At 54.7% G+C, this 27977-nt stretch overlaps 2 protein-coding genes across 10 annotated transcripts in view; one reads left to right on the top strand and one right to left on the bottom strand.

Moving 5' to 3' along the window:
* Positions 1–27977, top strand: part of ARSG (arylsulfatase G) — a 39659-nt gene that overhangs the window by 9975 nt on the left and 1707 nt on the right. For 5 of the 8 annotated variants that reach the window (XM_052688039.1, XM_052688036.1, XM_052688037.1 and 2 more), the window contains exons 4-13: positions 13267–13923; positions 14092–14279; positions 15128–15175; positions 15249–15360; positions 15686–15823; positions 18335–18519; positions 19127–19207; positions 21920–22028; positions 25147–25267; positions 27754–27844. In XM_052688039.1, the coding sequence (XP_052543999.1) occupies positions 13730–13923; positions 14092–14279; positions 15128–15175; positions 15249–15360; positions 15686–15823; positions 18335–18519; positions 19127–19207; positions 21920–22028; positions 25147–25267; positions 27754–27844 (1267 nt within the window). In that variant the 5' untranslated portion in view covers positions 13267–13729. Of the gene's footprint in view, positions 1–7419; positions 7442–11144; positions 11268–13266; positions 13924–14091; positions 14280–15127; positions 15176–15248; positions 15361–15685; positions 15824–18334; positions 18520–19126; positions 19208–21919; positions 22029–25146; positions 25268–27753; positions 27845–27977 lie in introns of those variants that run through there. The other 3 variants (XM_052688038.1, XM_052688040.1, XM_052688041.1) reach the window with 3 other exon arrangements.
* On the bottom strand, positions 60–8246 carry SLC16A6 (solute carrier family 16 member 6). Of its 2 annotated transcripts, XM_052688049.1 has the most exons (6): positions 8084–8246; positions 6318–6559; positions 5636–5779; positions 4954–5082; positions 3086–3913; positions 60–2496 (listed from the first exon to the last, which is right to left on the bottom strand). In XM_052688049.1, the coding sequence occupies exons 2-6, from the start codon at positions 6550–6552 to the stop codon at positions 2255–2257; spliced, it is 1578 nt and encodes a 525-aa protein (XP_052544009.1). In that variant the 5' UTR covers positions 6553–6559; positions 8084–8246; the 3' UTR covers positions 60–2254. The 2 variants fall into 2 exon arrangements, with proteins under 2 accessions (XP_052544009.1, XP_052544008.1); XM_052688048.1 differs by lacking the exons at positions 6318–6559; positions 8084–8246 and having other exon boundaries at positions 4954–5214; positions 5636–5744.

Below are 27977 nucleotides of genomic sequence, written 5' to 3'. Positions count from 1 at the left end.
CCTGGGGGGAGAGGGAGGTTCAAAATGAATTCAAAATGAAGGGAAAAAAAAAAAAGAGGTTAAAAAAAAACAAATAAGTTTATTGCAAAAACTCAGTGTTTAGAGTATTTCCAGAGACCAGTAGATACATTACAAACAAATCAGTAAATCCTGCTTTGAGCTCGTTGGCACCTGCCGGGCCGGCACAGCCGTGCTGCCCTGCTGGAGCCGGGACAGAAACGTGCTGTGAGGTCAGTGACAAATGTAGGATTTGAGCTGTATTGGAAACGGTTGTAAAAAACAAACAAACAAACAATAATAATAATACAGTAGAACCTCGTAAATCTGCAGAACGGAGAGCTTCCACACACACACACAGAACCTGGAGGCCTTATTCCACTTTCAAGCAGAGTTGTAATAGCAAAGTGCTGTAGTGAGGTCTCGTATTACAAAGACTTCAATAACCTTACAATTATAGGCTACAGAACATTTACCAACGTGCTTGAAGTATCATAAATTAACAATAAATAAAAGCACATCGAAACGCGACACATTTGATCATTGACTCACTGACTCACAATGCATGAGTCCTCTGTGAGGGGTCTTCCAGTCCTTGGCGTGAGGTTCTGCTGGGGATGATAAAGTGCTGAGGCACAGAAAGGACACGAGATGCAGCGTGGACGTGACAGCTGCCAGGCAATGGCAATGGGCTGCTGCAGCCAACTGGTTGCACGAGTGCCTGTCTCATTTTTGGACATCTAAGACAGAAAAACAAATCAAGCACCTTCCCAAAGAGGAGTTTAACAGATTGTCCCACATATCTATGGCTGGTAGAACGCACAGACGTGTCAGTGTAGCAGTTAATGCATGATGCCACTTCCACTTAAATGCACAGAAATGCTTTTTTTTCCAAAGCATCGAACCGAAGCAGACTTGTTTTATTGATCCCCCTGAGTTGCCTAGAGGCATTAAGATGCATATAGGTGGGGTAAGCAAGCTTGTGTCACCGTGAGCGGGAGCCTCTCCCACTAAGACTACATGAACAGCCACTACTTTGTCTTGCACTCCCTTTCACAGATTAAATGCACACGGGCTCCAGTTCGTTTCTCCCTGAAGGCAGCAGCAAAGAGCCTCTCACCGAGTGTGGGAGGAAGGGGCGCCGCTGGCACCAACCTGCCTTTGCTCAGTGATGTGGCACAGAGCTCTGTGCCCCTAGAGGGGAAATTTGGGGGTACATTCAGACATGGCTGAAGACATGCCGGGCCGGATCCTCCCTGCGCAGCGATCTGATCGTGGCAGCGCAGCCAGATCTGCTGCCAGCAGCTGAGGCCTTACAGAAAGAGATGCTGAATCTGTAGTTTATTATTATCATCCATCGTCATCTTTTAAATAATTGGGCTACCTAAGAGCTACCTATTAAAAACAACTACGCTGTAAAATTAAGTTTCCTAATGATTTCACAAGCGAGCAATACAATATAGGTATTGAAGAGACTAACGTAAAGACAGCTTCCCACTATGCAGAAGATAATTTTTCCTCTCCAGTTATTTAAAATAATGTCCTTTAACTATCAGAATAAATTAATAAATAGTTAAATTATAAACAGAAAACGAATAGAAAATAGTTAAGAAAAAAAAAAATCAATCAGGAGAAGAAAAATGACCTTATTGTGATACATGTGCAGTAATAACTGGCCATAAAGACATATGGAACCTCCAATTTCCCAGCATTTGTGACATTCAAGTTAATTAGAAGAATAATTGCAATGTTTTAAGCCGCTATCCAGCCTGGCCTCCTCCTCAAATCTGAAACATCAGTCCATATTCTTCTGCAAGAAAATGCAGTTGGCTACTGGTATTGCATGAAATACTCTTCTCTCGTTAGCATAATTGGTTTCTGGACTGCACAGGGCTTGCAGCATGGGATGGAGACAGTCAGACTGCTCCGCTGGCTTGAGCTGCATGGGCTGGTTCTGCTCTTCAGTTTTTCACATGGAATCGGTCAAGACTTCAGCTACAGGTGGTACTGGAAAGCAGGAGTGTGCATCACATCTTCATGCTAGGCAGGAGCTGCTCTTTTGTGGCTTTCTATGGAGCTTTCAGTTGGTTTTAAAAAAAATTTTTTGTAAGAATAAAAAAAAAAAAAGTTGTTGATAGCAACTGTTCTGTTCACATTTAAAATTTCACATTCCCTTCAGAATGTAGTTTTAAAATGTGGAGCAGAGTTGACATTTTCCGTAGTCTTACACCAAGGATGCTTGGTAGAGGAGTGGTTTTTAAGCCACGCTGTCAGAGCCTTTTCCTGAATGATCTGCCTTCCCAATGTCCATGTCTATGAAGTCCTCTGGTGAGTCCTGTGTGCCTTCCACCACGCTTCCCTCTGCGCCCGGTGGCTGCTGGTGGCACATCCCAACCTTGCACGGTCTCACCAAGGACAGAAACACAGCACCCATGACCGTGCCAGCAGCACAGGAGTAGAAAGCTGAGCTGTAGTTTTGTGTTCTGTCCACTATGACACCTACAGAAAATAAGTCAGTTAGCCACAGCCTGCCCCCACGCTCCTGCCCATCCCTCCCATAGCGCTTCTAATCCAGGTACCGCAGCATCACAATTTGCAAGGAAAGGACGCTTAATGACAAATAGATGTTACTTTAAAATTAGCAGTAAAAATGTGTTCTGCAAGTCACTGCTAGGCAAGTCAGAGCATTAGTCACTGCAGTCATTCTAGGACTGCAATACTTTAGGCATCTCTGTCTTACGAGAGAGTCTGTCTTTTGGCTGAGTATGGTAAAAACATGGACAGGGCAAGTCGTGTGCTTCTACCATTCAGTACAGCCTGAAGTGATGCCTGCAGTAGGTGCCTGACAGGATCAGGGTTGCACTGCAGTATTTTTCTCTGCTCTGAGGTTCCTCAGTGGAGGCTGCCTCATCTGTGGGACTCTGCAGAGCTGCATTGCAGCAGCCTTCTGGCTCTGAGTCTCCTCGTGCTAGCTGCAGGTCTTTAGGGCAGTTCTATGATTAGGGCTGGAAGAAAGCTTTCTAGATGAGCCAGCACCAATATCTGTCAAACACACACAAAAAAAACCACCCCACAATGAAAGTGTTACCTGCAAGGGGTGGCCCAGCCAACCCAGAGAAGCTCTGAATGAAGACATAGACTCCAGCTGCAGAAGACATTCTTGCAATGCCAACCACGTCGTCTTCTGCCAGCAGTGGGATGTGTGTGCCCGCTACTGTTCCGAGCATGAACCCAAAAAATATGCTACATGTCATCAACCCCCAGAATTCAGAGGCAAAAGGGAAGGCAAACAGTGCTATGGACAGCAGAACGACACAGATGAGTTCGATGTGGATCTTGCGGATAGGCTCTTTGTTGAGCACCCAGCCAGCTGAAATTCTGCCCAAGACCTCTGCAATCGCCATTGCAGACAGTATGTATGCAGAATGGTCTTTGCTGATGCCAAGGCTGCGGCTCAGGGGAATGACATACAGGGAGGGAGCGAAGAATCCCAGGGTAGCAAACAGGCCAAAGAATGCATAACAGATAAAGCTATAGTCTCTCATCACAGAGAAGTCCAGTAGTTTGGTTTTTGGTTCTGTAGGGGTGCTGTTATTTTCAACAATTATCTGTACATGGTCCTTTGGTTCGTCACTTTTCGGCTCTGCTTTGGTGTTTCCAGGCACATTTTTGGGTGAGGTAGTTATTTCTACTCCTGAGTCAATGGACTCTATTGAGGTGCGTGTTTGCTCATTTTCAAGCATGTACTTTGTCTCTGCAGGCTCTTCTGGAGGCTGCGCCTTCACTGCTGCTTCTTCTTGCTCTCTGATTATCATGGGTCGCAGCAGCGATCCACAGATGACAATGCTCAGCTGCAGTGCCCCAACAAAAAGGAGGCTGTATCTCCAGCCGATCTGCTCCTTCAAATGAGTGTTTACTGAGGAAAGAAAGCAGAAAAAGAGAGCATCGTTAGAAATCCCTGCAGTTGCACCAAGCAGCTATTTGAGTTTACAGCTACGGAAGGCTCTGAGCAACCTGACTGAGCTGTACATGTCCCTGGTCATTGCAGGGGAGTTGGACTGGATGACTTTTAAGGGTCCTTTCCAACTCCAAACATCTCCTGGGTTGTCACTGGGCTGAGGCTATCTTCTGAGGTCCCAGCTAGCTGGGGATGCGCAAGGACAGAGGTGGTGCTATTTTTAGTGAATGAAAGTGAACTCAACATTTGAGTTTCCTCTTACAGCTGACCCCACCCTGAAACCAGCTACTAGAGGAAGCCTGTTAGCCTTGCTCTAAGGTGCATGTAACTGCTTAATTGCAAGCCTTCATCTGCAATCAGCTAAGCTTTGTGATGGGTATTAGCTGGAAGCATGCATGCACATCAGAAACCCGTCAGAAGTGGGGGGGAATGACTTCTGAAGCTGTGACACGCTGGTGGGGAGCAGGTGGTGATGGGGACGTGTCACTTTCCTGTGCTTAGGACTGCTCCTAAAGGTTAGTGGGCTTGTGATTCGTACTGCCTTATGTTTTAAATAGCTGAAGTTTCTCGGTCTTATTTTTAGCATGCAAGATCTATATAAGGAAGCAGCAGGTTGTGTATCAGTGTAGCATGTCCTGTTCTGCCTGGTGATGCTGGGTGAGCTCAGCCCTTTTCCCAGCCCTTGCCAGCACCTGGCTGTGCCTCTTCCCCTCTCCCTGCTGTGGCCTAAGACAGCTGCGAGCTCCCCGCTGTGTCCCCTATGCTGGGGATGTGGGTATCCTGCAGCACAGCTCCTTGGGACAGGAAAGGGTGTCAGCCATGGTTCTCAGCTCTGCAGGATTACTTGCAACCCTGCCTGCAGGACATGAGTACATGAGAACCACCCATGGGCTGCAGCAGCTCATGGGCAGGCCAGCATGCACCATTTTGTTGGGAGAAAGATCAGAGTAGTGCTGTGCTTTAGGCATGCATGAATTGGTGGTGTTCCGGCACTGTACCTGGTGCAAAGAGGAAGACAGCAAAACATTCCCCTGTAGATGCCACTGCTGTGACCAGCGAACGTCTTTTGTCAAAATACTGTGATAAAATGGTGACAGTCGGGAGGAAAGAGAGGCAGTACCCGAGGCCTGTGAATAAATGCCAAAAATTGCCATAACAACAAGTAAAGGAGGGGGAAACACCGATGCGAGAACACGTTAAGTCAGCTTTCCCCATGGCGAGATTACACAGTATCATTTCGGCCAACTCAGCAAGTCACCCTGGAAAAAAAATCATTGGGGAAACCAGAATGTTATTTTTTTAAATTGGAAGAGAGAAAAATAACAAAAGCAAAACCCAAGAAAAAACAAAACGCCCAAAACCCCAAACCTGTTCCCAAACAGCCAGCAGCGTCACTTGGAGGACCCCATCTGCTCAAGGACTCAGCCTGTAGCAATCACTCCCATAAGCGAGGCAAGCTCACTGACAGCAGATGTGAGCAGGACACCCAGGCCAGATGGGAACAAGGGAAAAATAACAGGGAGAAAAAGGAGAAGAGAGAACGTGATCCCACGGAGGGCGTTCCTCTGAGCCCAGCAGTCACAGCTCCTGCCCGAGCGTGGCAGCGTTCCCCAGCAGAGCTCGCTGGAAGCAGCGGGAGCAAGCCAAGCGTATGGCAGGTCTGAGAAGAGGGGAACTCACCAGAAATGATGCCGATGGTGATGTACATGTGAACGACACTGTGGGCAAAGGAGGCCGTGATCATGCCCGTGCTGACCAGCACCCCTCCAGCCATCACGACAAAGCGGTGACCGAAGCGGTTGCTGAGCACCGTCGACAGAGGAGCTGGATGGGAAGAGAGCTGCGGTCAGCACAGGTCAGCAACAACACAACCAGCAGCTCCACCACCAGCCACCTCCTGCAGGTACCCCCATCCCCTCCATGTGACACCTCCCCATCTGCTCGCATAGCGGAGCATCGCTCCTGCAGCAGCACGCAGCTCATGGCACTGGGATAAGAACCAGCATGGGTGGACAGCCTGGAACAAACCAGCAGGAGCAAATGGGTTTTGGTGAAGCTCGGGTTATATTTTGGTCTTTTTCTACCACTGAGTCGGGTTTTGGTGTTCTGTTGTCAGAGTTTCGTCTCCTTTGAGAGCTGAGCAGCTGGGCCAAGGGCCACGTCCTTGTGCCATGCAGGAGCTGTAGCTCAGGGAGACCAGGGGGCTGGGACAGCCATTTGGTTGTGTCTCAGAAAACAGCCACAAAGCCTGGAGGCTGCAATTTAACATGGAGCCATTGGGACACAAGTCCCTGATCCCTGGCCTCCATGTGCTGAGTCAGCAGCAGAACTGCACCTTCTGGCTCTTGCCCTTTACTCTTACCTGTGAAAGTCTGCACAAACACACAGATGGATATTATCCACGATATCCTGCTGTTGGTTTCATCAAAGCTTTCCATCAGGTCGTTGAAGAAAACTCCAAATGATTTTATAACGCCATATGTAAGAGCTTCCACAAAGAAGAAAGCCACAGCAATTGCCCAGCCCCATCCTCCGTCAGGCACTTTAGTATAAACATTTGGAGTGGTGCACGGCATTTTTACAGCTTTGACAGTCATTTTTGATCTGGAAAAGAGGAGAGAACAAACCAGGCATCAGCTCGAGTTTTGCTTACCAAGGCACGGCTGAGCAGCTGGCTGGAGCTGCTAGGCAGTCCCCGCGCTGCTGAGGAATTAAATCCAGGAGTTGGGCTGAAGTCCCTCCCCCGACAGTCCCAGAGGGACCATTTCTACCCGCGCCCTTTGAACCAAGGACCAGAAACTCTCCGCTCAGCACCGGGTTGAACCGTTCCCATCAGCAAAACCCAGCGATCAGCTGCGTTCCAGCACAGCGGGATGGATGCAGTTCGTGAAAGATCCACCGCGGCACCCAGAGGGCTGCCGGGGCTGCACGGCTTCCCGACTGCGCCCGACCTCCCCATCCGCAGCCCTTCGCTGGGCAGTGACGGCCCGCGGCCGCCCGCACCTCGGGGTGCCTCTCGTTCCCCGCAGCGTCGATCAATGACACCGGCACACCGCAGCAAGCCGCTGCTCCTTAAAGCCCTCAAACGTCACATCGAGCGGCTGTCGGCATTCGGCAACTCCTCGGGAGCACACCTGTACCCCAAAAGCGCCGCTGCGGTGCTTTTCAGCACGGCCAGACCCGCGGCCCCGGCTCAGCTCTGCATCGCAACACCTGCGCTGCCCGTAGGGACGCGGTCCCGGCGCCGCCTGCAGCCGTCACCCAAGAGGGGCCACCGGTGCACGACACCCCCCCCCACCCCCAGGCATTTCCCTCCTCCATTTTACGCTCGGTTGAACCCTGGGCGGCTCCGGCAGCGCTTCCCCATCCCACCGGGAAACTTCTCACCTGGCAGCGAGGCACCCAGCCGTGACAGTGGGTGCCCGTGGGACCCCCCCCCATCCTCCCCTCCCCAGCACCCAATGCCACACTCTGCGGCACCGCCAGGTGGGTCACGGCCGGTGTAGGGGGGGGGGGGGGAAGATTTGCCACCAGCATCCTTCCGAGTTAGAGGGGATAGAGGGAAAAAGGTAGGTGGGGGGGGGGGGGGGGGGGGGGCGCGATGGGGGAAAAACACGACCACCGCCGTGCGGTGCCCAAACTTTGTGGGAAGTGCCGCGATCCCCCCCGAGGGGCCGGCGCTGGATGCCTGTGTCATGGCACGAGGATGGGAAGGAAGCACGCTATTAAAGCGAAGAAAAAAAGAAAAAAAAAAAAAACCCACAAAAAAAAAAAAAAAAAAGAAAAAAAACACAACCGTAACGTGCATAAGGTGCGTTTAAAAATTAAAAGAAATTAAGGTGAACCGTGAAGGGGAATAAAAAAAAAAAAATAAAATTAAAGATGCCGGAGCAGAGGGACGCAGCGTGCCCCCCCTTCCCTGCATCACTTTCCGAACATTTCAGACCTGGTTTCTGCAGCGCCGGGGCCGCCGGCTAAAAATAAAGGGATGCGGAAAAGGAGGAAAGGAGGAGGGAGGGGGTGGGGGAAAGGAAGAAAAATATGGATATATCTATATTAAAAAATATATTATAATAATTTTAAAAAGCCAACCGAGCCCCCCTCTCCCCGAGCCCGGGAGCCACTCACCGGGCGGCGCTGGGTGCTGCGGCGGGGCGAGGAGCGGGGCTACGAGCTGCCCATGCCGGCAGACCCTCGGCGGGGCGGCGACAGGAGGTGCCGAGGTGCCCCGCTGCCCGGCGGCCGCTCGCTGCTCCTGCTGCCCGCGGCGGCGGCTGCTCTGCGCTCGCTCCCAGCCCCTTATATACCGGCTGGAGCCGGTCTCCGCCGGCGGCTCCGCAGCGCCATGTGCGCGCCGGGCCCGGCTCGCCCCAGCGGCGGCGCCGGTACCGCGTGTGCCGCGGAGGGGCGGTGCTGGGAGCGCGCCTCCATGGGGGGGTGCGGAGGGGTGGGGGGAGAGTTGTACGGCCGGGCGGCCCAGCACCTGCTGGCACAGGACTGTCCCCAGCCCGGCTAATAGCGGCTCCCTGACCCTCGTGCTGCGGGTTCTCCAGCCTTGAGGCTGTTTATGGGCGGCCCCCGACCCTGCTGCTGGCTCTGCAGCCTTGCTTGCCGTCGGGTCCGTAGCCCTGGTACGTGGGGTTCTGCAGCCCTGCTGCTGCGGGGTGGTCCCGGCTCCGGGAGTGGAGGGTCCTTGTCTCTTTTTTTGGGGGAGCGTCCCAGCCCTGCTGCTGGCTTTCTAGCCCTGTTACTGTGGAGATCCTCAGTCTTGCTGCTGGGGGTTCCCAGCCTTGGTACTGGGAGAGACACCAGCCCAGTTGGGTCCATAGTCCTGGTACTGGAGGGGTCCCTGGCCCTATTGCAGGGAAGGTCTCGAGCCCAAATGTTGGGCGATTCCCAGCCTTGTTACTCTGGGATCTCCAGCTCTACTACTGGGGGGTCCCTGACCCGCTTACCAGGAGATCCCCAGCCCTGCTGCTGGATCTGCAGCCATGCTACTAGGAGTCTCCACACCTGGTGCTGGAGGGTCCCTGACCAGGAGAGTCTCCAGGTGTGCTGGAGTCTCCAGCCAGTTGCTAATTGGGGCTGGGGTGGTGTGTCCCAGCCATGGTACTGGGTCATCTCTGGTCCGGTTACTGGGGACTCAGCACAAAATGTGATAAAAAGGGTAGAGGGGAGCAGGCAGTGCCTTTGGGGAGCAGCGTTAAGCATTACCAGGAGAAGGTCTGGGTTTACTCCATCGCTTCTGCCCACTGTGGACTTGCAGAACGTGGCGCTAGGTTTGCTCTAGGAAGCTAAATGTCCCTTTGTTTGCAGAGTGGTGGGATCGTAGTGTTCTAGAATGGCTGGGGCTGGAAGGGCCCTTCAGGCAGTAGTGCTGCAGTGCCCAGCTCGCCATGCCAGATGTGCCAGGCACAGATGGACTCTGCCCACACTGCGGGGATGATTTCGGGGCCTCACACCTTTAGGGCTCACAGAGAGGGACTTTTACCCATAGATAACAGTGGAGCACACCATACCCCTCCTTCCTGCACTGTGCTGGGTGCACTTTGCTGGGACAGCGTGTAACCTGTTGATTCTGGTTTATACAGCTGGAAAAATAACCCAAATGAAACTGCTCCTTCAGTTCCCAACCTCTCAGTAAACCCCAGTGCTTTAGGTTGGGCTGGAGTCCCTTTGCTTTTTTTTTCTGTGTTTTTTTTCTGTTCTTTTTTTTTTTAAACAGTGAAGATTGCAGAGGTTGGGCAACAAACTTCTGGGAGGTTGGGTAAAGAAGATACAAGTTTCACCTGGTAACTTAGACACAGCCCACAGATTTCTTGCAGCAGCACCAACCCATTGGCCGCTCACTGATGCTCCTGTGCTGGCAGGGCAGCTTGGCGCTGAGCCTGCTGTCCCAGCTGTGCCATGCCCTGCGGTGCATGGTGAGCACCTCTCACGTTTCTGTTACACAGCCTCACCTTGGCGTTGCCCTCCCCAAGCTGTAATTCAGCCCAGCAGTGACAGCGTGAGCGCTTATGGGACGACAAAACAGGTTGTGCCTCCAAGGGAGAAATAAGAATGCAGATATCTTTGGCATGAAAGCAAACAAAGGCGTTTGCTCCTTGGTGTTTCTTGTCAGTAGGTTGCATCTGTCCTTTGGCTTTGCCTTCTCGTTCCTTTCCCTGCTGCTTCCCAAGGATTCGGGGAGTGATTTGAGGTCTTGAGATGGAGCTCTGCAGAATGCCATGAAAAGCAAAGCCTGACCATGGGCACAGCACAGGGGGCAGCTGCTGGGAAGCAGCGGTTCACCCAGCACTGTGCTGCCCGTGTGGGGCAGAGACCTGGAGCTCAGTTATTCATCTCGGGTCTGTCCAGCACTGCTGTGTGTGTGTAATGCTTTTCCTCAAAGACCGAACGGTGAGATGAGTGGAAAACATTCTCCGGTCTCAGGATCTGGCAGAAATCCTAGTTAAGTCTGCCGAAGTATGTTTTTGTCAGTGCTGCTTATTCTGCGAGGGGAGCTTGTATAAACTATTCCAGTCGGAAACCTTTTCCTGGAATGGAGTTCTGACAGCTCAGAACACTGTCAGGACAAGCGTTACCAGGAATGGGCTCTGCTCGCACTGCGGAGGCTGAATGGGGCAGTGAAAACGCTCGCACACAAAGCACTGCCTGCCCTTTGCTGTGTTCAAATACGAAAATAAAACACCTGCACGTGGTAAGGTGGAAACAAAACAACCTTCCCCCTTACCAGGCTGTGTCCGTCCCAGCAGCCGCGTGGCCCCTTGCAGCAGCAGAGCTGCTGTTTGGGTTTCTGCTGTCCTTCTGCATCCCCACGTGCCGTGGCGCCGGGGCACAGCGGCGGAGCACTCTGAGCACCACAGCTGTCACCTGGCTCCACGGGCCTGAAAATGTGAAGGAATGTGAAAAACGTGAAAGTCATCATGCTGGCCCCGAGACTGCAAACTTCTGGTTAATGTGTAATAAATACATGGCGGATCCTCTGGCTGGGGCTCTGTTGCAGGCAGCTGGGAGCTGGCGGTGGCATCCCTGGGCTCAGCCCCAGAAGCACCTTTTCCTATTCTGCCTTTCCCAGCAGTGTCCTGCAGAGGCTGTGAGGCTTTTCTGAACTGGTTTGTCTGGTTCCACCTTATCCCCCTCTCTTGCTATCTGGCGTGCAAAAGCACACTTTCACTTTGTTATGCAGCACCCATCTGACAGCCAGCTGAGCTGCCCCTGTGTCATAGCGAGCTGCACAGTGCTGGCAGTGCAGCACCCTGAACCTCAGTGCGGGCTGTCTGGCGAGTGGAGGAGGTCTCAATTCCTGCAGGTAATGCTGGAGGTCAGAGCTGCCCATGGGGACGGCTCCTCTGGCACAAGGGAGGGAAGCGCGTGCCGCGTCGTCACGTCCCACTTTTCCATTTGTCTTTCTTAAACATCTTTTGGAAACGGCTTCTAAAATCGGAGCTCAGATTCCCTGTCTGACAGCAGCGTATAAATTTTGGCCCGGCTGACTTCCCCCTGTAAATTAGAGAGAATAGAATGTCCTTTGAAAACGCTCGTGATTGTTTTTCTTAGCTGTGTTACGCTGGTGTACCTCCCCAAAGCAAACAGGAGCCCCTGCCAAGTTCGGGGTGACTCCGCTATCTGGATGCTCTGAAGGCGTAGGTGTGCCTGCCGTCTGCTGTGACGTGTCGCCCCTGCCAGGCAGTGTGCCAGGAGAGCCCTGCAGCCCTCGTCTTAGCGAGCAGCTTCTGAGATTTTTACATTTGCCCCCCTTGCCTTTTCAGCAGATAGCATGGGGGTTCGACTTGCGCCTTTGCAGCTCAGACAAGGATGGGGTTTGGAGGGCTGTGAGGAGCGGTGCGGGGCAATCCTCAGCATAGGGGGCTGGATTCTATGGCATGGCTTCCTGGCAAAGCTGCATCCGTCTGTGATCAGCACGTCCCTATGGGGGGCTCAGCTTTGTCCCTTTTGGTCCCCCTGAATCGACTGCAGTGGGCGCTGAGGTGTTGGTGGCACTCCCCGTCCCCCTGCCCCGTCAGCATGCTGGCAGCCCTGGCACATCACTCCTGTCCCCAGCCCTTCTGTGCTAAAGCAGCACACTGATGTGGTTTCCCCTGCCATTTCTGGATGGCAGCCCTTTCACCTGCAGGTGGCCTTGCTCCGGTCGCTGTGAGGGGTGGTGGTCCCTGGAAAGGGCTTTGTGCCCACATGGGGAGCAAATCTTTCTAAAACCATTCAGTGCTGGTAGGGAGGAATTGCAAGCACAGCTCCATGTCTTCTGTTTAGATAGTGCGTGTGAAATCTTACATAGGTTTCTAGATAGATATATTCACCTGGGTCAGTAGTGAAAAGGAGAGCATTGGAGCCTTAACTTGGTCCTCTCCAGCCAGAGAGCTGCAAACGGGGCTGAGGTCCTCCCCACGCCCGGGTGAATTGATGCTTTCAAGCCCTTTTCCTCCCCAAAATCCCAGGGGCTTCTCAAAGAGATTGCAGGCGTTTTCTGGTTGCTCTGCAGCTGGGTGTGCAGGGCTGAGCTGTGGCTCAGGGTGCGCGATGGCCCTGTGACACTGCGCCCATGGCTCATCCTGCTGTGCTGCCTGCTGCTCAGCTCACGGAGAGCTGCAGGGCTCTGCTGGGAGCTGGTGAGTTAAAGCACCAGGCCATGAATTATGAATTGAGTTCTGTCCCTAATGCTGTGATGAAAGCCCTGATTCTGCCCATCTGAGCGACAGCCCTAAGCTTTTAAGTCACGCACAGCGAAACCTGCAAATAAATTGTTCTGCCAGCTACGAAACTCTTGGCCTACAGATGGGGCTCATCGTATTCCCTCTCTTGCTTCCTTCTGTCATGTTGTCCTCGTTTGTTTGTGACCGTCCCCTCCCTCCTCTCCCTCACACTTTATCTCTGTGACTCTTGTCCTGCTTGGCTGCACGTCCCCATGTGCTCAGGATGCTGGGTTTCACATCTGTTGGTTTTTGGATTGTCTGCTCTTGTTGCCTCTTTGCCACTTGGAGACAAATCCTGCCCTAAGCAGCCATCCCAGCTTACAGTTTTCAAGTGCTGCACTTACTTCTCTACGCCTAGAAATGCCAGGGCATTACTGCATTTTTGGTTTGTCTGGATTGCTGCATGATTTCAACCCTGTGCACCAGGCGGCAGGGCAGCAAGAAATGCAACATCAAAGGCAAAGCCTCAACGCTGGATGAGCCATTCCCTGCAGGCTGTGTCCGTGGAGGGGCTGATTGGGTTAGGGTTAATTAGATTTAGGATTGGGGTTAGGGAGTTTCTGCAGGTCCTGATGGCTGCTTGTGTCTCTTGCACAGGAGTTCCTGCAGCCGTGACCACCTGAGGAGGCAAAGGATTGCTGATAGTTGCCAGCAGAGCCTCGGTGATTCTTACCCACGTGGGACACTTCAGAGAACTGGGAACAAGGCCTGCTGCCAAACTTGTGCTTGAAACCCTACACAGGAAGAGCCATTTGTCAGATGTCACCCCAACAGGAGCTGCTGAATTCAAGTGCGCTTCTGGAGGAAAAAATAACAATTTAGATATTTACCAGGAAGGAAAGAAAGTTAAAAGTAGAGTGACAGTGACTTCAAAGAGGGTGTCTGACTTGGAAGAATAACACTTTTGCTGGTGCTGGTTTTAGGAGTACCAGCTGTGCCTGTGTTTGAAGGATGGAGCAGGTGTTTCGGCCAGGTCAGTAGCCAAGGTTGTGAAGTGGTGCCTGGCACACAGCCTGGCCCTGGAGGAGCATTTTGGAGAGAACATCACCCCGTTAGCACCATGGGAACTCCAGCCCCAGGGTCTGTGCTGCTGCTCGCTGTGCTGATGGGGCTCTGTGCTCCCCCAGTGGCACAGGGGAAGCCAAACTTCATCGTCATCCTGGCAGACGATCTGGGCTGGGGGGACCTGGGGGCCAACTGGGCCGAGACGAAGGAGACCCCACATTTGGATGAGTTGGCTGCTGAAGGGACAAGGTAACAGTGCATCCCCACCCTGGGCCTTTCTGAGCATCCCTGATACCTGTTCCGCTTCAGCCCCTTGTTCCTGGGGCTCAGAGGGCTGTGTGTGAGCCGGGAGGGATGAGGCAGGCTCACACTGAGCACATTTTGCAAGCCGAGGTTTATTTTCTGTTCATTTTCCAGGTTTGTGGATTTCCACTCGGCTGCCTCCACCTGCTCACCATCCCGCGCCTCTCTGCTCACGGGGCGCCTCGGCCTGCGCAATGGGGTGACCCACAACTTTGCCATCAGCTCGCTGGGCGGCCTGCCCCTCAATGAGACCACGCTGGCTGAGGTGCTGCGGGCAGCAGGGTACAGCACAGCAGCTATAGGTAACACCCACCAGCCACACTGTGGCTGAGATGAAGGTGCCCAAAAAGAAAGTGCCACGGGTACGTAGGGCAAGTGCCGGCAGCTAAAGGATGGGGTGGGAGAGATTTCGCACTTTCCCCACTCTTTCTGCAATCCCTAATTTTCATATTCGTATTCAAACACAGCCTGAAGTTTGGGCCTGCCCCAGGTTTCCTTGGAATCTGAAGTTGCTTAACCTTTCAATGGGAACGCTGAGTTTTCCTGAGAAAACATGAGTGTGCAGAGCAACGCTGCCCTCGCACGCCCCGGCTGGGTGTGATGCTGAGTGTGATGCCCCAGGGGCTGGCAGTGCAGGTTGGGATGCTCTGTGCTGCTGGGCCATGGTGCTGGGCACCCTCCTGTGCACACAGTGCGCTGCGACCCGTCTGAAAGTGCATCAGGTGGTGATGAGTCCTCTGCACGTGGAGCTGCCTGTGCTCATGTGTGTGTTGGGGTTTCATCAGCACAGAAGCCCTTGCTGTCTCTTCTCCTTGTCTGATATCAGTGTGCGAGGTGCAGCCAAGCCTTGGGACACTGCAGATCAGAGGATGAATCCAATTCTTTGGGATGGGTTAGGAAATTGTCTCTTCTGAACGCAAACACATGAAAGAGCCTTTTAAAGTTGGAGATGGTTGATTTGGATAGACGTGAGATACCTTTGGCATTTTTTTCTGGGTTTCTGTAAAAAGAAATCCAGCCAGCACAAACAAGTGGCCTTTCTTGTTGCTAGATTAAAACATCCTGCACTGTGCCTTGTGGGTTTCACTGGTGACGGCAGCGCCCAACGGCTGAGTAACCTCCCAAATGATTTTCTGTGCTTTCCACACAGGCAAATGGCACCTGGGGCACCATGGCCACCACCACCCCATCTTCCGTGGTAAGGACGTGGTGGAGATGAGATGAGTGCCCAGCGTTTGCTTGGCCCCCACTGACCCCCACCTTGCCTGCAGGGTTCGATTATTACTTCGGGATCCCCTACAGCCATGACATGGGCTGCACAGACACCCCAGGCTACAACGTGCCACCCTGCCCAAGCTGCCCACAGCACAGCGCAGCCACCAGGTACATCTCTGGGGGAGACACACCGTGCACGGGGCAGTTTGAATGCTGGGATTTGGGATTTGCAAGCTGCAGTCCGATGAACTGCTCCCTGCTATGGTCTCCTTCATGCTCCTTGCAGATGGCGTGGAGAGGTGAAGCGTGGGGCCCTGGAGTGGTCTGGCTAGGCAGGGAGCAGTCTGTGCCATGGGGACACCAGCGTTGTCCCCTTTCTGCCACCCTTGGCAGTGCTATTCTACAAATCTGGGTGAACGGTGGGCTCTGTGCCCGCTCCCAGCCATCGCAGTCCTTGCTGCAGTGATGATAACGCAGTGATTTCTTCCTGCAGCCCCAGCAATAAAGACTGCTACACGGATGTAGCCCTTCCTCTCTTTGAGAACCTCACTATCATCCAGCAGCCCGTCAACCTCAGCAGCCTGGCGGAGCGGTACGTGGAGGCGGCAGCACGCTTCATCCGGCAGGCAAGGTGAGGGCACCACACACCAACCCCATCCCTATCCCTCTCCCCACACCAGATCTTGAAGCTGGCAAGCACTTTCTGCTCATGCTGGGGCAGCCAGAATTCACATGCCTAGAACTCACGTGGCAGTGCTGTGCTGGGTGAGCAGATCTGCGGAGACGGAGCCTCCAGGCTTTGTTTTCTGATGTTCTGGGTAAGGAAGGAGCTGCTCCGAGGTCCCACAGGGCTCCCATAGAAGTGTTTTGGCCTTCAGAGAATCACATGCAAAGGGATTTATAAATACAGTCTAACCGCAAAGGTCGCGGCCTTTCATCCGGGGGCATCTTCATGGCTGGACGTGAACCAGCATCCAGGCTAGCAGTGAAGGGAAGCATCCATCCTCCTCCGTGCTGCTGTCCTTGTGGTGGTGTCACCCAGAGGTGACAGGGGACAGCTGCTGGGCAGCTGAGCTGGGAGGTGCAGGCAGCACCCAAATAAAGGCCTCGGGGTCACCTCGGGATGACTTTCCCCTGCGGTGCAGGGAAACACGGAGCCCAGGTTTGCTGCTCCCCGAGGAGTAAAGCACCTCCGGGAAACAGCAGCCTCCAAGCCCCGCCGAAGGGTTTCATAATGCTAATCCCTGTTATTCAAGGATTAGTAGCTGTGACTTTGCAAAACGCCTTTCTGCAGCTCTGTAAGAGGCCGTCTGAGGGACAGTGCCTGCTGCCTGGCACAGCTCAGGGCTGCTTGTGCAGGGGGGCTTGGAAAAGGTCTGTGTGCTGTAGGGGGTAAAGAAATGGGGGAGACAGAGAGAATAGTGCAAGGAAAGGGCTGTGTCAGGGATCTGGAGAAGTCTGGGCACTGTCTTGGGGTTATCTGCGTTTACAGAGAACAGGATTAAACAGGTGCCTGCCTTTCCTCTCCTTTGATGGTTTATTTCAGTTTTCCTCTGCCTGACTCACTCATTATGGGGCAACGAAAAGAACACAGGATTTGTCATCTCGCTGTTTTTTTAACCAGTCGTGTCAAGGTTGAGCAATTCAGTGAGATTTTGCTCTGGCCAGGACGCTTAGAGCACAACAAACACGGGAGCAAAAGCCAAGGACATTAAGTCTTAAGTTATTGATTAAATGTTTGCTCAGTTTTCAGGAGAGGGGCTGAGCTATGAAATGTAGATGCAAAAGGCGAGCAGGGCTCTCAGTGGGGTGCCAGGATAACGATCCTTGTGCACTGTTTTCCCCCGTCTGAGAGTTCCCCTGGAGGTGCATGGGACAAACTCATGCTGGGGCTCTGAGCCTGAGCCAGAGTGGTACGGATAGAATGAGAAAACAGACCTGCCCCTTGAGAGCTGTAATCATAGGCTACACAGGAGCACTGCTGCTGATAAGAAGTGAAGGGGATGCTAAGCATTTTTGCGTGGTGGAGGAGGTTTCTGCTTGAAGCTGGGTGGCTCCTTGCAGGGTAGGGCTCAGGCAGGTTGCTGTGCTCTGCTGGCTCACAGACAGCGGGCGATCACTGGGAGCTGAACCATGCTCCCCTATTCCAGGGTGTCAGAAATCCCACAGGCAATGGTGGGATGTACAGAAAGAGGCAGTGCTTCGCAGTGCCAGTTGCAGAAATGTGCAGCCAGCCCCCTCTTGTTTCCTAAATCCTGGTGGTTTGCAGGGTGCTGAAAGGACTGAAGTCCACGCAGGGTTCTGCCTCTGTGCAATGGGATGGCTGTTGTGGGAAGGGTGAGATTTCTTAGTCTGAGATCCCGAGGTGAGTGATGCGCAGGGGGCAAAGGAAGGAATTGCAGTTCGGTGGGATCCCGGCAGCCCCCATCTCTCTCTGGCCACAGCGGGGCTATGGGGCACCCACACCAGAACATCCCAGGGATCCAGCCCCTCCCCGCCATCCCACCCTTCCCTTCTGAGCTCCCTGAGGAAGAGCAGCCACACTGGAGGAGATAAATATAGCCATAAACAAGAAAACAGGACGTGTCCTCTGGTGATTTAAAAGCAAACAGCCGCCTTGCTGCCTCCCCTCTTGCATAAGGGGAGGAAGGGGAGCATCGATGCGGGGCATTCTGCCCATGGCTGATGTGCCGTAGGACGTGGGAGATGGAGGAAGGGACGAGCTCATCCCGAATGTGGGTGCCCTGGGGAAGGTCAGCACCGGGGGGAGCAGGGGAGAGGAAGCAGCACTGGGGAGGTTTCAGTGGGGAAAGAGTGACTCACGGACAGTGAAGACGTGCTGTCCTGCCGCTTCCTCCCGGCACGGTGCTGGGGCAGGTGCTGCTCACCCAGTGTTGCCCAAGCAGTGATCTGGGAATGTGTCTCACTTGCCTGGGGGCAGGTGGCCTCTGCTTTCATTCCCCACTGTGGTTCTTTGTGTTTTGGGGGCTGAGCGTCCTGCAGGGTGGCAGAGTTTGCCCGCATGAGCTACAGCAAGTTTGCTGCTCCTGCAAGGAAGGGCCACCGCACCACATCCCCTGCTCAGCTGTGACCCCCTGCACCTCACCCCAACCTCACTGAACTCTCCCCTTGTTTCTTTCAGGGACAGCAGCCGTCCCTTCTTCCTCTATCTGGCGCTGGCCCACATGCACGTGCCACTGCAGATCGCCCCACCACGGGACAGGGGCATCTATGGGGCTGCCCTGCGTGAGATGGATGCCCTGGTGGGACGTCTCAAGCACCTGGCCGACAGCTGTGGGAAGGGCAACACACTGCTGTGGTTCACAGGTAAAGCACTGCAACTGGCTGTGGTGGTGGGTGATGGCTGTGCACCAGCCCCAGTGGCACAAGGAGATGGGACTGGTGTTTTTCTGCAGTCCTTGATGTGCTGTGACAGGAGGACGGGTCGAACATGGGCTGTCACTGTGGGGACGTGGTTCCCATGCTGGCCCTATGGGCAGCAGCTCAGCCAGTGCCCATCCTGCCACCCCTCCACCCCCCTCACGGGCATGGCCTGCCTAATTGAACCTCAAATCCACACTCATTAAGAAGCCCAAATCCACTGGCGCTGTGCAGCCTCCCTAATGAGGACACTTTGCTCCTGGCACAGGAACTGCTCTGCAGCTCATTAGTGCCCAGAGCTGGTGACAGCCACCTCTGTGCCCTGGCTTTGCTGCAGCCCCTTACCTGGAACCCCCAGAAGTGGGCCCCATCTCTTGGAAATAAACCTTCAGGAACAAGAGCAGCTCTGCTGCCAGACCCTGCGCTGCTCCTGTTGGTGTTAGGCAGCACCCTGAGGACCACAAGGAGGTGTGGGGGCTGCTTGTCCTTCGCCACCCTGCAGAGTGGAGGTGCCCCAGCTTGCTGCTCATGGGGACATTTCCATCTCTTGCAGGTGACAACGGCCCTTGGATGCAGAAGTGTGAGCTGGCGGGACGCCTGGGGCCACTGCTGGGGGCCTGGCAGAGGGCACGAGGTGACCTCAAGGGGCTGGGGAGGCTTCCAAGGGGGGTACACAGGGCTGATGCCAGACAGCCCTGCTCTGCCTGCAGGCAGAAAGTGGGGAACGCTTCTCTCTCCTCAGCCTTTCCAGCAACTTCTTGTATTTCAAAGCAGATGTGGTGATCCATCTATTTCTCAGTTTCCCCCTAAAACTACACCCAGGTGGGAACTGTTGCCCCAAACCCTTGGCAAGCTGATGATCGGTGGCCGCTGCTTTCATCCCTTTGATGCAGCAGCTCCTGGGGTGCTTCAGCTCCTGGGACCTGCAGGTGATGGAGCATTCAGTTTCTGCCCTCCATCCGCTCGGGTCTCAGTGCTCCTACACCCCCTGCCCGGCTCCCTGAAGCCCAGCCTAGTGGGAGTTGTATTTTCTTTCTAACTTCTTGTTTTGTTTTGTTTTTATTATTATTATTATTTCCTCCTTTTCCGGCCAAGCCATCTGGTTGGTGGGTTTCTTTCAGCCGGAGCGGCCAGAAACATGCATGAGTCAGGCATTTCCCACTTCTGCTTGTATTACGCACTGTAAGTGCGGCGGGTTTTGTTTCCCCGTTCGCTCGGGGTCAGTGCGGGAGGGGAGCAGCGGGGGGGACACGGAGGCAGCTCCGTTTTCTTTCCTCATCTGCTTCCTGACATCTACCCGGGGGAGGAAGCCGCTGCCGGTGCTGTGTGAGCACGGCTGTGAGGCTGGCAGCCGCTGGCTCCCCCCGCTCCCTTTTCCGGTTCCCAGGGTCCTTCCTTCGGGTGCTCCAACCCTGGGAAGAAATCGTAACCTTCATTTTCTTAGTAAACAAGCCCTGCCGACGACCTGGGTTTCTCTTGAGCAACCAATGGTCACAAGCTGGAGCAGATGGTACGGGCAACGCGGCGTTCGGGAACAAACCTACAAAAACACGGCCCCTTTCCAGCATCTCGCTGCCCGCATGCAGCCCTGCCAAAACAACCCTGCCCTGGGGAGCAGGGGATGCTGGAGGAGGGTGGGCTGCCCATAGCCACCAGCTGGCGGTCAGATAGCCTCCTCCTGGGCATCTCCCCCTCCCCACGCCGGGAAGGACAGAGAGGAAGGGGAGGAACTGTTGCTCAGGGTTATATACATTTCGCAGAGCTTGGCGTTTCCTTTTAGGGTCCAACCCAAATTCCAGGAATGTTTTCCACTTGCTTCGGTGCAGTTGGCCGTTGCACGCAGAGCACAGCAGACACAAGTGCTGGGCCCCCAGCTCCAAGTTGAGGGCAGAGCTTCCCTTCCCTCCCCAGAAGCGTCCTGCCCACCCGTAAAACCCAACCCCATCCCTTGTTCCCAAGAGCCCAGGAAGGGACACACTTGTCTTGGGATGATTATGTTCAGAGCCAAGTTTGGAGGTTTGCAATCCCACTGAGGAATGGGGACGCAGTGATTTTTGTCCCTGCGTGGGAATGCTCAGCTCTGCGTTCCTGGAAAGCAGCCTCAGCATGGTTGCATTATCCCTGCTCCGGAGAAAAATCCTTGCTTGGGTCTGGGGTGCTGCAGCCCAGTTCAGTGCTGAATGTGGGAACATGAGCTCATACACGGGCAGTGCAGACTCCCAACCTGCTCCACAGCCGTACCAGGCAGGCTGCAGGGAAGCAGGGGCACAGCATCTGTCCCAGGGCTGCTCTGGCTGTGGACAGACGGACAGGCTTGCTGCCCTGCTCCTGCTGCCCTCAGGCTGCTCGCTGTGCAGCAAATCCCTTGAAACATAGGTGCAATACTGTGAGGCTTATTTAATGCTTGTTATAATTGATATCATTTCCTTTGGGAGCTGAACACCCAGGAGGCATGGTGCACCTCAAAGCGCCATGCCTGGCCGTGGGGTCCCGCAGCAGGAACATCCCCTGGCTGCTGCCTCTGCCAAAGGAAATGTCTGCAGGCACGCGCCGTTGCCATGTGCACACTGAAAGCCAGGCAGACAAAGGGCAGCGGCCACTTGGGAGCTCTGTACAGTGAGTGGGGCTGGGATGTTCCCTTCACCCCATGCCCAACCTCTTCCCCACGGCTGCTTGGGGCCCTTGGTGCTGCAGCAGAGGCAGCAGCTCCGTGGCATCCACCAGCAGCCCCATCATGCGGCTCAGCACATTTTTTTTATTGCTCATCCCCACTTACATCCTCAGCCCCTCTCTGTGGTGCTCAGCCCTCAGCTGCAGGCAGGGCCTGGTGACTCTCCCACCTCTGTGCTTCCCAGACTTTGTGTCAAGGAAGCAAGGAAAAGGGTTAATTGGTCAGCAGGTGGGATTGCTGCAGGGTCAGCAGCAGGGATGTGTTTTTAATGAGACTGGGGGCCATTGATCTGCTGTCAGGTACTGCACCCTGTGCACACACACGTGGGCACGGCTGGGAGTCCCCGGAACTAATCCCTGCATTCGCTACCTGCCCTAAGCCAGGAGGTGGATGGAAGTATTTGGTTCCATTTCTCATCACTTAACTGCTGGAGTAGATGTGAAACCAAAGGCAATGCCAAGCTGAGCCCCTTTCCCACCCTCTCCCTATTCCTCGTAACAACTCCTTCAGCTCTTCTCCCTCCCCTGACCCAGCTCCAACCACTGCCACCTTCCTCTCTCTGGGTGCTCTGTGTCCCAGGGCACTCCTGTTCCTTAAGCAGCTCTGGGTCAGAGGATCCCCGCCGCTTCACAGCTCCCATGCAGGGGATGCTGAGCACTCTGCTCTCTCTTGCAGGAGGCAGCCCTGCCAAGCAAACCACCTGGGAAGGAGGGCACCGGGTGCCAGCATTGGTGTACTGGCCTGGCCACGTCCCTGCCGAGCGGAGCAGCCGCGCCATGCTGAGGTAGGGATGGTTTGGGAAATGGGGTGGGTTGTGCCTGTGCCACAGCTCGCTGCGCTTCGTGCTGTGGGTCTGCAAGGTCACGCTGCCACACGTGCTGACAGCCCCAGAGCCATGTGGTTATCTGGGTCCTGGCAGCACGGGGCCCTGGTTGGGCATTGCCTGCGTTGTGAGTGACGCCACACTTTTGTCCTCTCCCCAAAGACTCTAATGCTTCAGCAAATAGGAGTTGAAAGCTCTTTTTGTGCGGCTGGTGGATCCGCGTTAGCAGCTGCGGGGCTCCGTGCTTCTCTTCCCCTCGGTGGCTGAGTGCCTCCCGATAATTAAAAGATGACGATGTTCTCTCTCTCCACCGAGAAGCAGGCTTAGGCTTTGTGGTTTGCAAATGGCTTAATGTGAAGGAGGGTGCGGTTGTGGGAAAGGCTGTCCGGAGGGACAGTGCTGGCAGTCAGAGCAGCCCCGCTCCGAGGTAGTCCTGAGCTGCTCCTGCACATGGGTGAGAGCAGAGGGGACAGACATGGTGGGGATGGTGGCACTGCAGGGACTGGCACAGAGAAAGCCGTATGGCAGCAATGCTGCCGCTCTCCTGGCAGCTCTCTTTGCAGTTCTTGCAGCACTTGCATCCCTCCTTGCAGCAAACAGCTCTGGGATTTCTGTAAGGCTGATGGTTGCAGGCATGCACTGGAGTTCTGATGCTTGCTGATTGATGAGGGCACTATCAGGCACGCCTGGGGTTCCACCTGCAAATCCCTCCCTGCATGGGGAACTCCAGCCTGCGTCCCCCTGCACCAAACAGCCCCAGGGGACCCGGTTATCTCCCACTCCTTATCTCCTGCATTTCCCAGATCCAGTCCAGCAGGTTGGGCGGCTGTAAAATGCAGACAGCTGCCAGCACGGGGCTATGCTGCACACACTGCTTGCTCACGCAGGGGCTCCACCATTCCCCAGGGGTTTCCTCAGCTCTTTATCATTATTACTTTGTACTCTTCTGAAGACAAAGCTGCGACGCTGGGTCCGTTTATGCCCACATGTTGGCTGCAGAGCTGTGCAGTTCCAGCCACGTGTGGTTGCCGTGCCGGTTGGCTGTGGTCACCTCGGTGCTGATGTCCCTGCACTGAGCCCCATTGCACCTCGGGGCTCCTCCAGGAAGCACAACCCATCCTGCTTTTCATCACTGCTGACCCAGCTGCACAGCTTTGCTTATTCAGAAATGCCTACAGGGGAGCCTGCCTCCACCGTGGAAATTCAAAGCCAACAGCCCAGGGAGGTTTCGTAAAGTTCAGGCGTGTGATACAAACCAACCCAGGGCAGGGAGCTGCCAGCTGTGGGCTGGAGCTGTGCTGGCACCCAGCCGACCCGGCTGTGCAGCTGGAGCTGTGCGGCACGGTGGGGCTGTGGGGATCACTGCAATGGGACACGGGGCTCCTGGGGACCTCAGCAGGGGTCCCACCCTAATGCTTCTGAGTTGAGCAGGTTCGTTCATCCTGTCCTGGAGAGAGGTGACCTCTGCTAGGCTGCTCGTGAGCCTGGGCAAGGGCAGGCATTACCTGCGTCCTCCTGCCCTGGGGTTAGGAAGTGCTGGCAGTGATTACAGCTTGACTTGGGAGAAAGCTCCCCAGCCCAGCCCTCCTTCTGCCCAGGGCTGTGTGGCATCACCTCTCTTCGTTACCTCCCTGCTGGGTGAGAGGAGGTGAGCGTGGCCGGCGGCTGGGGAGGCAGCAGCTGGAGCTGCATGGACTTGCACCCGCGCACCGCGCCCTGCACCACGCTGCTTAATCATAGCTAATGGTGGGAGCCTCCTGCCATGCCCCACACCCTGCAGGGTGCTGAGGAAGTGGGTCAGTGGAGTGGCCAAGAAGTGAGCAGAGCGCAGTGCTCGGCGCTGGGAGGAACGGGGCTGCTGCTGCAAGTGCTCAGCTCAAGCTGGGGATTTGGGAGCCTGTCCGTACCCATGGAGCCCTTGCTAAATGCTGAAAAATGCCTTCTTTCATCCCAGTGTGTTGCTTGCACCTGTCTGACACTGTCCCAGTCCTTCTTGCTTTGCCCTTTTTGCGAGCTCTGATGGTTTCCAGGGGGGTCCAGGTCCTGATTTAGGGTAATTGCACATGGGATGGGTACAGACACATCACAGTGCCGGGGTTGCACCCAGTGGGTGCTGAGCACCACAGCAGCGATGTGGGGCAGCCCCGTGCAGAGCACAGTGTGATCCTGCAGGGATGCACTCCAGCTCTGCACAGTGGGGAGCCGAGGATTTTGGTGCCTCCTGGCTGCTCCGGCCGTCTCCACGAGAGCTGCATAGCCGGGGCTGCCTTTCAGCTCTCCTCAGCATTGTTTGTTCTTATTTGTCCTCTCCGTCTCTTAGCAGCTAAATTAAAACTCATTGAATGGGAGAAACAGGGGCCCTAAAGTCCTGGGCTGTTTGCTCTCTCTGCTCACGCAACAGCCTGTGTGCACCGGGCGAGGGGCCCTGCTCCTGCAGTGTGACTGCTGCTGCGCCCTGGGCTGCTCAGCTGGGGGATGCTGGGACTCAGAGCTCCTGGTAGGGAGCAGGGTGCCCGGTGCAAGCATCACCCCAGCCGAGCCAACTGCCCAGGGAGCACAGCACTGCCGTGTGTCACTTGCCCAGGAGGGAGGTGTGCCTTGCAGCAGGATGTGCCTTTGCTCGACTTGCTTGCCTTCCGTGTCAGCACTGGCAGTGAGAGGGCACCGGGTCACCCATGCAACCAAGATCCAGCCCTGAGAGATTTTTTGTGGCGGAGGCCCCTGAAAAGAGAGGATTATGGTGGAAATGCTGACAGGCATTTTGGTATAAGTGCACAAAATAGCACCGCTCTCATTTTCCATTCTGGCTGCTATGGCTCGTGCTGTGCGAGGCAAAAGCGAGACCACATTTTCCTGGGGCTGCGGGATCTGCTGGGATTGGCGTAAAAAACCCTGTGCTAGCACTTTCTGTGCTGGGTGACCCGGGGCCTTCCCCATGTGCCCGGGGGGACGACGTGGCGGGGGCTGCACCCTGCTCTGCTGTAGGGAAGCAGCCAGGGCCCCCCAAGCAAGGGATAGCGGTGCAGGTGGGGCTGGGGGCTTTGCTCTGTACTCTGATGGAACCTGCTTCTTTCCCCAGCACCCTGGACGTCTTCCCCACACTGGTGGCCCTGGCTGGAGCCACACTTCCCCCAAACAGGCGCTTTGATGGCGTGGACGTGTCCCCGGTTCTCTTTGGGCTGTCAGACGTGGGACACAAGGTAAGGAGAGCCCCATCCTGGGGATGTCCTCAGATCTAAAGGGGGGCTGCAAGAAGGAAAGGGACAGAATCTGTAGTGGAGTCTGTTGTGATGGGACAGGGGGAAATGGTTTCAAACCGGAGCATCGTCCCTTCTGTGTCCCCATGGGCACAGCATGGCGCTGCTCCTTCCTGGTCACGAGAGGTGCACAGGCATGGGAAACAAAGGATCCCTGGGGCTTAGACCTCCTTCTATCTACTTTATTGATCTTGACAGATAGAGATGTAATTAAGCACTCCTTCTCTGAGCTCCTTGGCTCGGAAACGTGCCTGTTATTGATGTTTGAGAGGGGCAGGCAGCCCCGTGCCCTGCAGCTCTCTGCCCCTGCAACAATAGGAGCTGCTGACGGCTCCTTTAGGCATGAGAAACGCAGCTACCAGAACGAGAAGTACGGCAATATATTTTTCTCAGAATTTTACAAGTTTTTCACTGAACCAAATAAAAAGAAGTTTGGCTTTAAAGCAGACCCACAGATAGAGCCCGGTTTTGCTTTTCAACTCGGCTCTCCTGTGAGCACCACGAGCCTGCTCCCAGCAGGAATCTTGGATCTGCTAGCTGCGTCCATCAGGGTTTTGGTATTTAGTTCGTATTTATGGAACCCTCTACTGAACTGTGAGATAAACCGTGGGAGCGGATGGGACGTGGCTCAGGGATTAAACCTCTTCTTGCAGAGGCACAGCAGCGTGGGGCCGCCCTCACCAGCCCTTACTGCATACTTGGGACCAGGAGGCGATCCCCCAAACCCGGGCTGAGCCCCCAGCTGCTGCCCCGCTGCTCTCGGGGGTGTTGTGCTGCTGTCAGAGCCCTGCCTGTCCTAGCTGCTCTGTCCCAGGAGGGTTTGTCCCTGCCCAGCCCCGCAGACAAGTGCACTGAGCATCTCCCCCTGCACCGCTCGTCTGCGCTCATCCCCTCGCGGCTCAGCAGCGGGAGCGCGGCGCTTTCATCTCTTAATGGCAAAACCACCTTTGATGTCGCAGGGTTTTCCTTGACACAAATCCTCCCAGAGCAGTTCCTCTTCTCGCCCGCCCGCTGGATCCACGCACGCTGCTGACAGCTGCTTTCCCACTCAGGCGGGTGGGGGCTGAGCTCGCGGTGCGGCCGTAACCTTGCTTGTGTCCCAGCCCGGCTCAGCGCCGGCACAACCTGTGACGGAGCTGGGCAGCAGCCAAGGCCCTGTTTTGAGCAAAGGCTATTTACAGTAAAAATAAACACATCACACGAAATGTATCAAGGGTACGAGTGTCACACAAATACGCTCTTTCCATTAGCGTAATGTAGAGGGCTGTGCTCCTCCTCCCCACGCACGGCTCACTTGTGAAAACAGCCCGCAGCTCTACGTGCGGATGGAGGTTTTCTGGGGAGGGGGTTTGTCTTTCTTTTTCCTATTTCTTCTTTTTGTTTTTAATAACAAAGTCACCTGGCTGCAAACCTTGGGAATGTTTCCTAAAAGGGCTCAGCTGAAGCAAACTCTTTATGTGTGCAGTCAGTCCTCATGGGTTTTCTTGGTGCTGGGGCTCCAGGAGGCAGCTCGTGAGCGAGCTTGCTGTTTGTTTCGGTGCTCTGCAGCCATACAGCACCATCCAGCCCATGCTGCTCAAGTTAAAGGGGACAAGCAAAGCTCAGCTGTAAAGCTGGAAGCAGAGAGATAGGTTCAATTCTTGATAGTTTGGCTTCAGGCACCCTAAAATAATGCTGATTTCTGCTTTGGAGCCATCTGCTTCTTCCAGAGGGAGGGGAGCGGATGGCAGTACGGATTTCCTCCTTGCAGCAGACGTACACCACACCACCTCCTCAGCTCAGATTTTTTTTTCCCATAAAATACCGTTTTAAAACTAAATTTCAGATGGCATTTTTGCCTCTCATGCCTTGCAACTGAGGGCAGTAGAGGAAACTGAGAGCCATGGGAAGTTCCCCCCGAATCGTGGCCCTGCTGGGGGTGCTGGGCAGAGCACTTGGTGCCGCCGGACACCTGCTAGGTCATTACAGTGCTGATCAGCTGCGAACACTGTTACTAAACTTGGCACCGCAGCTGCCTACAACTTCGGCAGATGTTTCTAATTTTTAGCACAGTGGAAATTTCTTGAATCACTTTTAAATTCAATTCCCAGGGAGGAAACCTCTGGTGACTCATCACTCAGCGAAGCCATTGGCTTTGCTGCAGATCTGATCAGAGGGACGCGCACCGTCCAGCTCACTTGTCTCCTCACTGCCATGTGCCAAGGCATCAAGTGTCCTAAATACCAAAGAGCAGAGACTCGACCCACCCCTCCCTCCTTCCCTTCTTCCTCACCCTGACTCCATTTGCGGGCACAGCAGGCAGAACTCGGGTTGAAGCTGCAGCTCCTGGGCTGAGCAGTGCCTCTAAATGTGTGGGTGACCCCGTGCTGGGAGATCTTGGGACAGAGCAGGTTTTGTCTGCAGTGGGCTGTGTTGTGTTCTTCCTTCAGATGCTGCTTCACCCCAACAGCGGGGCAGCAGGGAAGGACGGGGCGGTCGAGGCGCTGCGGCTGGCTCAGTACAAGGCATTCTACACCACAGGTAGGGCAGCTGCATTACAGAGCCTAAAGTCAGGACAACAACTTCTGGAGTTCTCAGTTCCTTGCCAGGGATGGGTGAAAACCAAATCAGATTAACACCAACAACAGCAAGCCCAGCAAGGAGCGTGTGCGTG

This window comes from Tympanuchus pallidicinctus, unplaced genomic scaffold (genome assembly GCF_026119805.1).
Source record: "Tympanuchus pallidicinctus isolate F22 unplaced genomic scaffold, pur_lepc_1.0 scaffold23, whole genome shotgun sequence".
In the NCBI taxonomy this organism is placed as follows: domain Eukaryota; kingdom Metazoa; phylum Chordata; class Aves; order Galliformes; family Phasianidae; genus Tympanuchus; species Tympanuchus pallidicinctus.
The sequence above is the reverse complement of the archived record's forward strand: the minus strand, read 5'-3'. Positions and strand labels throughout refer to the sequence as shown.

Excerpts from the sequence above, each read along its gene's own strand:
- SLC16A6 (XM_052688049.1), bottom strand. The coding sequence starts at position 6,552 with ATGACTGTCAAAGCTGTAAAAATGCCGTGCACCACTCCAAATGTTTAT. Across the intron at positions 5,083-5,635 it reads CACCATCGGCATCATTTCTG|GCCTCGGGTACTGCCTCTCT; the intron begins GTGAGTTCCCCT and ends ATTTATTCACAG. Across the intron at positions 2,497-3,085 it reads GGCTGGGCCACCCCTTGCAG|GTGTCATAGTGGACAGAACA; the intron begins GTAACACTTTCA and ends TATTTTCTGTAG.